The sequence below is a fragment of the Myotis lucifugus genome, unplaced genomic scaffold (genome assembly GCF_000147115.1).
Source record: "Myotis lucifugus unplaced genomic scaffold, Myoluc2.0 scaffold_3, whole genome shotgun sequence".
Lineage (NCBI taxonomy): Eukaryota > Metazoa > Chordata > Mammalia > Chiroptera > Vespertilionidae > Myotis > Myotis lucifugus.
This window is the reverse complement of record NW_005871051.1, coordinates 29,513,209-29,526,938: the sequence shown is the minus strand read 5'-3', so window position 1 is coordinate 29,526,938 and position 13,730 is coordinate 29,513,209. Positions and strand designations below refer to the sequence as shown.

The following is a 13,730-nucleotide window of genomic DNA, read 5'->3' as shown; positions in this document are numbered from 1 at the left end:
GCTGCCAGCAGTTAATCTATAACACAAGAAAGGAAGCTCTATGGACATCCTTAAGTTTGTCTCTACCAACCTTAAAATCTCCCACTCACTCAACCACCAGGGAGCCAGTGGGCCTCTCCCTTCCCCCCCACCAGGGAGGCACCGGCTGGGGCTCCGCCTCCTGGGCCCCAGGTCCTTCCACACAAGCGGCTCTGCAACGCTGAGCTGGGCCGCACGGAGAGAAGATGAATCACAGGGAGATTCCCCGGGACAGGAACACAGCCTCCTGGCCGGCTGGGGGAAGTGTCTCAGGCGGGTCCTTGTGCAAATTCCCACACAGAACCGAACGGCCTGCCTTTCTTTCCTCCTTCAAGGGAGAGAGTTAAAAGCTGAGTGGCGGTCGCCTGGAGTAACAGGGTGAATATTAAGCACGTGAGGTAGAAACTCGGATTACACGCCAAACGCCACTCACAATTCTAATTAGCAGCCATGAGTAGGGCACTAATGGCCGAGGAGTGAGTGGCAGCTGTGAAATCCCATCAGAGGTGTGAAGGTCACATGTAAACGAACGGAGTGCGTGTGACCTTCAGGAAACCAGCAGTGAGATCGCAGCACGGCCTGGCCACCGAGAGGTAACGGGGCAACTTCACAACTGTGAGAGCAGCTTGTTGCAACACTGCATGCGCACGATACGCACACGGTGTGGGTTGAATTTTATCACAAAAAAGTTATGCTCCAGTCCAAACCCCCAACACCTGATGTGACCTTATTTAGAAACAGGGTCTTTGCAGAGGTGATCAAGTTAAGATGACGTCCTAGTAGAGGAGGGTGGCCCTACCTCCAGTCCTGGTGTCCTGGTGAGAAGGGGGACATTTGGACCAGAGACAAGGCCACCGGCGACTGAGGCAGAGACTGGAGTGATGTGTGTACAGACCAAGGACACCAACACTTGCTGGCCACCCGCAGAAGCGAGGAGGGAGGCAGGGAGCAGAGTCCCCCTCAGAGCCCGGGAGGACCAACCTGCCGCCTCCACCGAGACTCCTGGCCCCGGCGCTGGGAGGGAACACAGCCTGTTGTTTTAAACCGCCAGTTTGTGGTCACTTGTGGCAGCTCCAGGACTCCATCCGCATACATGTCTCTCTCTCTCTCTCTCTCTCTCTCTCTCTCTCTCTCTCTCTCTCTCACACACACACACACACACAGGATGACATTCATGGAATCAAAAGCTCCCTACTGAGTTACCTACTTTTGCCTTGTTAATTCACTAGTTAAAAACACACATAACATTTAAATCTGTTGTCACTTAAATTGTGTCTTTAAAATGACCTAAATTGTGTGAATGAGCTCTCTTTGCCACAGAAATAAAATACCAACCAAACTCACACAACTAAAACACAGCAAATATTACCCTCTGAGATCCCGCCAAACTCGATCTAATGAAAGTGTACTCTGGCGAAGGTCGGGAGGTCACACGAGAGGGTTCCGAGAGCGAGAACACTGAAGCAGGAAGGCCCTCACCACCCCTCCCAGCAATATAAAGGGTCCTGGTTCAGTGAGAGGAATGCTAGAGGGCATTTACACGATAATTATATCAAAAGAACAGCCCTGTGCAGACGTGAGGAGCCACAGGGAGCTCCAAGGAGCTATGTGGACGGGCGGGTCACACAGCCCCACCACCAGCAACGTGTTTTTCATTTGAAGTCGCTGCCCAGGTGTGGCTGGAGGCAGGTGACCACTCCTGCAGTTATAAGAGGAAGGAGCATACGTTAGAAGGCAGTAAAAACACCAGGAAATGGAAAGGTCTCCCAGCTCAAAGCCCAACCCCCTTGGCCTGGTGCCTGCAACACCACCATCAGCTGTGGCCTAACCTGACCCTTGGTCTCCACAGGCAGACCTGACGACTCATGGCTGGGGCTGAGCCATAATCGGCTTCTAGCTCCTGCACCCCCGGGAGGGGATGCCACAGCTCCCATGCTCTCCATAAACCTGTGCAGAGACACGTCCATTCCAACTCCAGAACATTCCGCACGCAGCTTCCCAGTAAAGCACGCACGGGCTCTGAGCGACAGGAATGCCCTCAACAAGAATGGCAACCACTTTGCAGTCACAGGCTCCCTGGCTGTGAGGAACTTCCATGGTAAGACAGGGAGAATCAAGGCTTTTCTGTCATTTTCTTTCTGAGACAACCATGGTCCCTTCCTGCTGCCATGTGGAGACCCGCCGGGGGCACATGGACGGGATGTGGGAGTCAGTTTCCTGGTCTGCATAGACACGGCCACCTGCCTGGTTCAGGCAGGCGCGGGTGGCCAGGCTCTGAGAAACAGGGGTTCAGGGCTAAGGGGCTTCCAGCACAAGACAGCACCCAGAGGCCCTGATGCACGTCCATTGGGTGCACCTGGCTGGGTGCTGCTCCAAGCTCCCAGCACCCCCACACCCTTGACCTGGGGTCAGTCAGTGAGAGGCTCGGCAGCTGGTGCCCGGGTGAGCTCCTGAGGTGCAGGGAGAAGACGGTGGACTGTCCTCCTCCTGACGCAGGGGCCTCGGGCGCGGACCTGAGGGGAGAGATGTTTCCACTGTGCAGCTGAGGAAAGAATGTCCTTTCGTGTACAAACGCACGCAGTTCTACCCTTGAAAATCGTGTTTAGGAAACTGTATGCGATACCAGGAAATTCAGTAGAGTAAAACGTGTTACTTGAAAAACCAAAGAATCTGGGCTATTAGGGGTCGTAATTTTGGTACGATTTTTACTTTTAATGAATGAACATTCAAGAGAAATGCCTTCATGCTAATAAAAATACAAGGCCAGTTGCAAAGACAGCACAGTCAGGCCCAAATGTGACAAAACAAACTGTGACCGTGCAAAGGGACAAGAACGCAGCCACAGCAAAGACAACACAGGGGGAGGGAGAGGCGTCCCTGAGTGAGAGGGCCGGAGACTCCGGTACCAGCCACGGCACCAGCCAGGCAGACACCGAGCCTAATGAGAGCAGCCAGAGCATCCCCAGGGGCAGGGCTCGCATCGGAGTGCCTGAGGGGTGTGGTGGGTGGTGCTGGCAGCTTTACCTGGAGAGGTGATCATTACACCTGCTATCAGGTCACCCAGACACTGAGCGGCCGGGGTCATCAACCTATACAGTAGCTACACCTGAGGAACCAGCAAACCTCAGTCTAGGAAAATCAAAGCCACACTCAGACACAAAGGAACAAATACAGCAGCCCGACCAGGTGCAGACCCCAGAGTGAGAAAGCCTCCTAAGCTCTCGCCTCCCTCGCCTCTCTAAACCATGCATCTGCACACACTTTCCACCAGGGCCAGGTGTCTGCGCACGGATTCCCACCTTCAAGCCTTCGAGTTCACCTCCGGTCTTTCTAAATCATCCTCTCAGTCTGGGTCACGCAGAAAGTCGGCCTCTCCATGGAGACCACCACAAGGCTTTTATGTGTTTATAAAGTTCCGCAAATTAATGGCCGAGCAACAAGCAAAGATGGCCACAGGACCCATCCCTCCACACTATCCGAAGGTTCCACAGGCCCCAGGACAGGAGTTAGACACTGAACAGGTGTTACAGGAAACATAGGAAGCTAGACTACTGCTAAAAACACATCTAAGGGACGCAACAGGGTGAAATGTTCAACTTAAAGAAAAGGCAAAATCAAAGGCAACAGGATGGAGCACAGGACGAGGAGGGGAGGGAACGCTACAGGACACAGCCGCCTCTCCTCTCTCCAAACAAGACAAGCGCTACCATGAAGAAAGGGCATAGTTACCTGCATCCATATCTGCAAAGAATGGAACAGCCAGTAAGAAAAAGAAGGAACCAGAAATTCAGTGTCTCAGAGTTGGATTTTACAAGGTTATATGGAGAGAAAATAAAATTTAGAAAAACTGCCTGTGAACTAGGCCTGGATTAGGGACACAGGGGCTGCTGGGTTCCTATCGGCATTTTATTTACAGCAGAAAATATGGATATGTTAACTGAAGAAGGAAAAGCCTAATGGCGAATGAAACATCTTATTCTCATGCAAAATGACCATTACATGTTTATCACACACTATAAAGGGGGAACACACTCCAACAGGTGGTGGTAGGCATCTGAACGTCTCATATCTACGACTACGTCACAGGACGTACACAGTATGGATAAACTCAACATCCCGGCCGGAGAAACGGCCAAGCAGTGTTTAAGGGAGTAAGACTGGACTGACATTTGGAAAGGACAGGACTACTGGGAAGAAATCAATTTAAGAGTATTTCATGGTTCTACTCTTGCTCCGAATGCCACAGAGAATACGATCGGTCAGCGACCAATACTGGAGAAGAAACAATCTACCTAAGGATTTCTACTGCTTGGTGCGCTATTACTTTCTTGGCATGTGATACATGGAAGTAATGATTTAGGATATGCTACAGGAAACGTAAGAGCTAAGCTCTCCTAAGCGTGAACCTGCCTGCCAGGCCGCGTACCTTCAGGAGACTCTTCCTGGACGTAGGTGCCGGTCAGGTAGCGGTGCACCAGGGCCGACTTGCCGCTGGCCAGATTGCCCACGATTCCCTGAAACAAAGCAACGGACGATCATTAAGGACCAGGGCGTCAGTCGGTTCGGCAATCTACAAGCGGAGGGAGTTAAGACGTGCAGTGCCTCTACACATGATCACCCCGGGCACTGGCTGGAAGGGCAGAAATGGGCTCAGGGACCTTCCTGCTGGAGGAGAGGGACTGGGCTCCCTCGTCAGCATCCCCCTTCTCACCGCCTCGCCAGCCCTAAGAGCGTGGACATCACCCCACACCTGCGGCTGAGGCGCTCTCCTGCACCACGCGCGGTGGGTCCACCAGGAAAGGGTGTGAGTCAGGGCGTCGTGAACTGTGAACCCTCCGCGTCTGAGCAAGGAACGCTGAGCGAGGAACGCTGTGGGCCATGGTGGCCTGCAGAGCATATGGGGGTAAGGAGGACATTCTGGTGCGTTCCATCACCAAGGAAGTGCATGGTTACCTGCACCCGATTTGGGGGTAGGAGTTTGGAGCTGGGTCCAAATGAGCCATGTGGGTTAATGACAATGTGGGGGCGGGGGTGGGAGGTGGAGGGACGAGGCTGGTACCAGGCAGAAGACAAGAGCAAGCCTGCTTCTCTGGAACACGGGTGCGGCTGCAGCACGGGTGTTACTCACTCATTTCACAAGCCTGGGACCCACCTGCCCACTGCCTGCAGGCCAGAGCCCACGCTCCAGGAGCAGCAGCAAACGGTCTCCCTCTGAAAGCTTGCACACCCTGTTGCACACACACAGGCCGGCAGCAGGTCTGTGGCCCTCCCGCCCTTCTCTACCTGACCAGTTTGGGATGGTCTTCCTGCTCCTCTTCTGCACACTGTGACTGCTGGGGATGTTCGTGGCTAGGTCCCCCCTATACTGAGGTCCCCGCAGACCAAGAACTATGTCTCTGGGTACTGGCAAGGACACCAACTCCACATCCCTACACTTACCAGTTTCTGGCCCCAACAAAGTGCCTGGTAATTATGGGATGGATGGAGGATGGATGAAGAGAGGGATGGAGGGAGGAAGAAAGGGATAAAGAGATGGATGGAGGGACACGACATGCCAAGGGAGGGAGGGTAGGACAGCTGGATGGGTGGACGGATGGGTGGATGGAAGAAAGGAAGGACAGATGGAAGGAAAAGAGAATGGCTGGTTGGATAAACGGATGATGAAGCCAATAACTAGAAGAACAAACACATGAAAAAACACACTTGGCATGAAACTGTGAAAAATAAGTTAAAATTTGACCTTTCTGTATCCTATTACCCATCCTGCGCTCCCCAGGTACAGCCCTTTAGTTTCTCACCTTCCCCAGCTCCCAAACTGCACCCCAGACACCTAGACCTTCCCACATCCGCCAATGCCCGAAACACTCCTGCTGCTCTGGTCAGCAAGCAGTTCAGATGTCACCTCCTCCGGAAAGCCTTCCTAAAGCCACAGTCTCAAGGAGCAGGGCTCCTCCACGCTCCGTGGTACATCCTCACATGCTTTGTGGACCCCCCTCTTTATTTTCCCAGCATCAGTATGAGGTCTGACTCCCCAGGACTGACAACTCCCTAAGGGCAGGACCGTGTCTCCTTTGTCCTGGTTCTCTGCCTCCCAGCAACACTGGTTGAATGAGTGAATAAGTGAATGAATGAGTGAATGAGTGAATGAGTGACCCAACACTAGTGAGTATACATGAGCTGCTCTTTTGCTGTGGCTGAAAGCCAGACTTCGCAGAAGATCCTAAATAAAGCTGTCTCCTTCCTGGTTTCTGATGTCTTCCTTTCACCTGAGGCCTCTATAATCCGAGAATTTCTACCTATTAATTATTCTTTTGCTCAAGGGCACCTGCTGTTTGTCAGCTTCATGCTGAGAAAATCCAAAACAGCGTGCCACAGAATTAAATTTTTAATTAAGATTAGAGTGCCTCTTTCCCGAGGAGGAAAACGCTCAGAATCAAACACCGTGTAACCCGGTGCTTTCTGCGAGTGGCAACGGCCCTTCCTTCCTACGTGCCCAGGACATGCCAAGAACTGGCTGACCCATCAGGAGGAATAAACCAGTCAGTCCTGGGGGGCGTGGGAAGGTGTCAGTGGGTGTGAATGGCCATCTCATAGACCTACATTCCCCACCCCGGGCACTATTCTAACCTGAAACACTGGCAGAAACCAGCAGCCGGCTGTGGGGAGGAAAAGAAGAGCGAAGGACAATGCTCGTTCCGCTGCAGAGCTGCAATGGGCCCGGGAGCCGCTGCAAGTACAACAGGAGAGAATGCAGGAAGCCAGCCTGGGCCTGCAGGCTCTGTGGGGGGCAGTGTCCTGGCAATGACAGACCTGCCGGCGTGAGGTGGCCGGGGTGGTCACCCCCGGCCCTTCGTCCTGGGGCAGGGCCACGAATCCTTAGGGAGCCGCGCTCCACATCGCCAGTTCACGAGGGAACGAGAGCGCCCTCGCTCCCCGCACTGACTTCCCTGCCTCCCAAACTCCACCCCTCACCTGCTAACCATGTGGTTTGCTGAAAAGGAAATCTAGGCTCTTAGTAAAAATCCCAGTTGGGAATTCAACGAAAACACGGAAGTCTGACGTGACTAGAGGCTGATGAACATGCCCCTCGACAGGCAAGACAGCTACGCTGGCTTCACTCTTTCTGCCCGGACAAGAGCACCAACCCTATGCCTGGCATGCAGTGACCCGCCGGTGCAATTGTCATTGATCATCTAACCCTAACACAACCTCAGGACACAGCATTGCACTACCACTCTTGAAAACAGAGCAAACACTGAGCTGTTTTCTCTGACAGATTCCAGAAGATGGATTGCAAAATGTTACATAAAGAGTCCATCTGAGGCTGGCAATTATGTCATTTAATTCTGTTTGTGAAACAGAGTCAGGGGTCCCGAAGGCGCTGACCTAAGGGGCCACCTGTCTTGTGGTGCTGGACTAGGCAGGAGACAATTGCAGCCCTGTGGATACAAAGAGGCTGCCTCCGAACAATGGAGCACTTTCTGTAGAATCTACAGTGTAGATGCTGCAACTCCTTAGCACAGAAGGGATCTGCCCAGGAGGCCTAAGAGGACGAACTGCCTGCGGCCTCCACCAGGGGGCGCCCGCCCGGAGCAGAGCCAGCCTTCCACAGGGTCAGGGGCAGGAGGGAAAGAACCTCCCCTAAGGACCTGCAGAGCCACTCACATTCCTTATCCAGGATGGAGTCAAGCCTTCGGAGAACTCAAACAAACCTTCAGGTAGTTACTTGTGGAGAACAGGAGTCCATGCTCCCCTGATACCATACCTCCTGCACCCCTGGCCATTGATTTCAGATGTTTGCTTGCTGTTCAACTGGCAGAAAACACATCTGTGGTATAAGCAGCCTTACTATGGGCTGGCAGAACCCTGACACCTTTAACTCTCAAAACCGGGGCTACGGCAGAGGGTCTGACACTCGGCGAGTACAGTCAGTCTGTAATTATTCCAATTTAGACAAATAAAATTTCAAATTCAGCCCCTCAGCTGCACGAGCCACATTTCAAGTGCTCCACAGTCACATGGGCCAGGGGCCAGGGGCCAGCGGCCAGGCGCGGCCGCCCTGGAAGTGAGGACAGATGTGTCCCCGGTTCACACCCCAGCTCCGCCCTTACTAACTGGCTCCTTCGAGCCTCAGTCTCCCCACCTGTGGGATGGGGTGGTCAGGGTTAAATGAGACGGTATAGGAAGCACTCACAAGCGCCTGCACAGAGGAAGGGCTTTCCAGTGCAGTCACGTTGTCATGGAGACCCCATCCCGAGTCTCACTCCCATGGCAGGACCTACACAGCACATGGTTTCCTGAGGGTGTACGGGAAACTGGCCAACCTTTCTGAAAAGCTCCTGTGACCATGATGCCAATTGTGTGGCATTCGGCTGACAGGTGTTTCCTGACCATGCCAGGTCCGGGGGTCTCAGAGGCAGGAGGAGTGGCTGTTCCCAGGTCAGTCCTGTGGAACCCGTGCTTCCAAAACAGGCATGACTCACGGACCCTTTGTCTCCCGCAAGGGAAGAAACCCGCTGGCAGGTGCCCCAGAGAAGGTCAAGCGCTGGTGGGAGAGCGAGGGAAGGCGATGGGCCGGGCTGACACACAGCGAGGGCAGCGGGGACGGGGGACATGGTGACCCTGCCTCCCAATTTCAGGTGCCCTCCCACACGTCCTCCTTGCTTTTCCTGATGATGAAAGTCATATACACTCTCTTCACAATCTGGGTGTCCCGTGTTGCGCAATCTCATCTCAGAAGTGAGAAACCCAAGGGTCCTGCCCCCCTGAATGTCCAACCAGGGGAAGGTGTCCAAGGGCTTTGGGGTACTGGGCAGACAGCCTGCAGCTACTAACAAATGGGGACCTGGGAGAACTGAGGCAGGCTTCATCAGTGTGTGCTGAGTGGGAGAGCTTACATGCTCCCACATTATGGTCAGAGCCCATCACTGCAGAGGTATATACATATGTGTGTATACACACACACACACAGGGACAGGCGGACATGCATACACACATACATATACACATACACACATGCATATATACGTACATGAATACACAAAGACATATGCGTACACACATGTACATACATACACATGCCATGCATATAAATACACATATACAGGGTGTCCCAAAAAATGTATTCACACTTTAATAACTGATTTCTATTACACTTTGAAATTAAATGTATTTTAATAACTACTGCCTTTATAATTATTCGAAGTGTGCATACATTTTTGGGACCCCCTGTATACATACATATATACGCATACACACGTATGCACATGCACGTACATACACCCACATATATTTTGTTAATCATTACCTGAGGATATTTTTTCCCATTGATTTTTAGAGCGAGTGGCAGGGAGGAAGAGAGAGAAACATCGATATGAGAGAGACACATAGATAGACTGCCTCCCTCACATGCCCTGACTGGGGCTGGGGATCAAATCTGCAACCCAGGTATATACCCTTGACTGGAATCAAACCTGTGACCCTCCGGCGGGCAGGCCAACACTCTAACCTCTGAGCCACATCGACCAGGGCAATATAGGAACATATGTGCACACATACATACACATATACACACACCATACATATAAATACATACCTAAGTGGGTACACTTATACACACATAAATATGCATATATGCATATATACACACATATATACAAACATATATACATATAACTATACACGCACAGGTACATCCCCCCAAAGCCAGTTATTTCATAACAAAGAACATCACACTTCAAGATAAAGTCTGTCCCTTCCTTCACCCTAAATGGAAGTGGGGAGGCGGCTGGCTCAAAGGTGTGGCTGCAAGAGACCCAGGTCATGTTTCATAAGCCAATTGTAAGCTTTAACTAATGTCATTGAAATAATAAAGTTTGTACTAAAAACAAAATTCTTCTTTTAATTTTATGCCACTACTTTGTAATGTAGTAACAGTCACATTTTTTAAATGATGAATTCCAAAGCTTCATGAATCGTTCTAGAAATTTTCCATGACATCCAACAAAGGATAAATAAAGCCGTGTGTGTGTGTGTGTGTGTGTGTGTGAGAGAGAGAGAGAGAGAGAGAGAAACACACACACATAAACACACAAACAAGAGCAGATGATGGAGGGACCCTGCCTGTGCACACAGGCTGCTCTGGCTGTTTGTTCATCTCGGCCTCACAGGCACTCAGGGCTCCAGCCCCAAACTGCCAGCTACACCTGCCCCTGTTAGGGACACACCCAGAGGCAAGCTCCGCTCTGGGCCCCAGGGACAAGCAGGCCCCAGGGATGCAGGCCTGGGTGTGATCAGGTCACCGCCTGCTGCAGAGCCCCCTCCTGCAGGTGAGCACAGACCACTGCCAAGGCCCGGGACGCACTCACCACTTTGAGCTCCGGGACAGATCGACTCAACGTCCATTCCTGGCTGTTCACAAAGGCATCTGCAAAACAGGAGGGTGACAGAGTGAGACACAGGACACTGAAGTGCAAGGTCAGAACGCCCCGATGCACCAGGTTTCAGACCAGGACACGCCCAGTGCAGACAGAGCTCCTGATGGCACCTCCACGCGGGGCTGTGACCTGCCGAGTCCACACGGCAGCTCCGATTCCAAGTCTGCGCTCTGCCCCCCTAAACCCACTCTGCCCATGACTCCAGGGCTCTGTGGCTTCCACGTCCCTCACTTCATGGGCTCCTGCCCAGCCCACAGGCCCCGCCCCGTCCAGGACGCCCGGCTGTGCGCATTCACAGGGGTGGAGACGCAGGAGGCACCTGGCTGCCTGGAACGGACCCTGTAGCCAGTCAGCCAACTTTTGGGCCCTTTGGTTTTTTACTCAAAGTCCCTTGTCTGAAATCCCAAAAACCATGCGATAGAGCAGCGGATCTCAACCTGTGGGTCGCGACCCCTTTGGCGGTCAAAGGACCCTTTCACAGGGGTCGCCTAAGACCATCCTGCATATCAGATATTTACATTACGAATCATAACAGTAGCAACATTACAGTTATGAAGTAGCAACGAAAGTAATTTTATGGTTAGGTCACAGCATAAGGAACTGTATTTAAAGGGCCAGAAGGTTGAGAGCCACTGCATAGAGGATGATGACTGGATGTTAACAATGTAACATTTCAGTGTAGAAGACTCTCTGCTGAAGTTCTGTTTCTCAGGAATAGCCCTGAGGACGTCAGAAAGACGAGTCCCCAGCCACCGTGGCCCTCAGCACAGCCATACCCTTAGCACCCTCGGGCGGCCTCCCGTGCCAGCCGTCTCTGCCTCTCGCCCCCGTGCACAGGTCCAGGGAGGCCCACGCAGCACAGATGACCCCTATGACCTGGTCTCCCACGCCCACAGGAGCCACTTCTCCTCAGTGAGAGCCATTGCACCCCCACACTCTGTGGGCGAGGAGCAGATCCGGAGGCAGCGCTGGCCCTCTCCTTCCAAAGGGGACTCGCTTTCTGCGTATTTCCCACAAATTCAGAAATCTCATCACTCTGTGTTACCTCGCACGGAACTGGCTCACAAAATGCCCGTGTCCCAGTTTCAGAGGGACGGGTGAGCTTCCCATGAAAGGGATTCGGAGTGGAGCCAATGGCAGAGCCGCGCAACCCGCTGAGGTCTGCGAGGAAGGACAGGAAGCACACTCAGAGGGAGCAAGGCAAACACAATCCCTGGGGACACGAAAATGGGTGGGTGGCCATGCCACAGAGCCGACACCTGGCCCTGCAAAGGCGGAGGGGAGGGTGGCCGGCGCTCGGGTGGAAGGAGGGAAGGATGGCCGGTGGGTCAGGAGGCGCCGGGAGGCCAAAGCAGCTGGAGAAGATGCAAGACGCCCAATTAACCTGCAATCCTGGCTGAAAGGAGTGGAGTTAGTGCTCAGTATCACGTGCTGGGCTCTCTGGGAACCGCACGCCGGGCCAGCTGGCAGAGCAGGTGGGCAGAGGTGCCCCTGCAGCTCTAAAGGCAAGATGTCCGTGAAAGTGAAAACGAGGGCTGCTCCTGTCCCCATGAGGCGAACACGCTGGGGGCGACACACGGGTGCACGGGAAGCTGTGCGCCTGGCCACCACTCTTTGGGCTTCCGGGCACTACCCTGAAGTGCCACCCATAAGACATCACCTGCAAGCGGATGAACGTGGATGGTGCCAGCAGGGGCCAGACCAGCCGGTGCCTGGCAAATGGTAACCAACATCCTCCTTACTAGCGAACATCGCTGATTACACCGAAAACACTTTCCGTCACGACACACACCACCAAAAGATTGTTTACCACAACCAGCACGCCTCCCCATGTGCTGCCGTCTGTGTCCCCCTCGCTTACAGCCTCAGACGTGTGTGGAGGCCAAGACACCCCTGCACCTGTGCCAACCAGCTTCCGGTTGCCTAGGACCAGGGCCGGCCACCATGCTGGGTCTGCTGACGGCAGGGCATGGGCAAGGCAGCCTCCGGGGAGAGGGGCTGGGAGCCACTGTCCACATGTCAGCCACAGGAGCCCAGGTTCTGAAGCTGCCCCGCTCTGCTGGCCCCACCCCTGGCGGGCTAGGGGGTCCCTCGGTGTACCCCTGAATCACAGCACAGTCGGTCTCTGAACAGACAGGACCCTCCCTAGAGGACATGCAGACTGGACCCTTGATGGGTCTCAGGAAAGAGGCTTAGGCGCTGGCCTGCAGACGTCCCCAAGTCTCTCCCTATTTTTTCAAAAGATGCAGCTACAAAGGATTCAAGGCTGGTTTCAGATAAAAGCTCATCTCTAAACACACAGCTGCTTTTTCCCAGCCTCCCCTTCCAGGGCCACCTCTGACCCCCGGCCCCCGCCACCTCCCGATGACAAGGACAAGACTCTGGACCCCAAGGAATGCAATTACCCACTGACACTGATAGATGAGAGGACAGACCTTGCCCATCTGCGGCAGCGAGCTGCAGGCGAAGCGAGGGAAAGACAACCAAAAACAAGGCCACCCCGTTGTTTATTTTCACATCAACTCCCCGGAAAAGTTGCATCTCCCATCCCAGATCTTTTCTACAATCCAACCAGACTACAAATTCCCCTCATCCTCTGCTTGCTAATAACACTAACTGAGGGACTCAGCTCTAGGTCTGTTTTCCAAAATGTTTGTTATGCAGAACCGCAAATTTAACCAGGGAATGTCAGGCCATCATTAAACTGCACACAAAATATGCCCCCCAATTTGAAAGCCAGAAATGTTTCTGTTTGTAAAACCTCCTTGGGCCAAAGAACAGAAGCACAATGTGGCCTGGGATGAGGGGAGACATATCCCAAACCCCAACTGCTTAATTAGCTCCTCGTTGCCACCAGGGATCACAGATTAATCACCTAATTCTGCCCAGTTATTTGAGCATCGACCTATGAACCAGCAGGTCACGGTTCAATTCTTGGTCAGGGCACATGCCTGGGTTGCAGGCTTGATCCCCAGTGTGGGGCGTGAAGGGGGCAGCTGATAAGTGAACCTCTCTCATCATTGATGTTTCTATCTCTCTGTCCCCCTCTCTTTGAAATCAATAAAAATATTTTTTTTAATCACCTAGTTCCTAGACACTAGCACACTGTAGACGGAATGAGCCCGCCTCCCAGCAGAGCTATGGACTCTCATCTCTCCTTCCAAGTTACCAACCAGAGCTGAGCATGTGGCCACGGCGGGAGCAACTTCACCAGCTCCTCTCCCACTCCATCCATTGGGCTCCAGTGACCACAAATACAGGTTCCAGACAAACCCC

General features: G+C 53.1%; 1 protein-coding gene across 1 annotated transcript in view; it reads right to left on the bottom strand.

Moving 5' to 3' along the window:
* Positions 1 to 2,760: 2,760 nt before the first annotated feature.
* Positions 2,761 to 13,730, bottom strand: part of LOC106698917 (arf-GAP with GTPase, ANK repeat and PH domain-containing protein 1-like) — a 153,510-nt gene continuing 142,540 nt past the window's right edge. The window contains 3 exon segments of the mRNA XM_014464741.2: positions 2,761 to 3,759; positions 4,445 to 4,532; positions 10,386 to 10,444. Coding sequence (XP_014320227.1) covers positions 3,722 to 3,759; positions 4,445 to 4,532; positions 10,386 to 10,444 — 185 coding nt within the window. The 3' untranslated portion in view covers positions 2,761 to 3,721.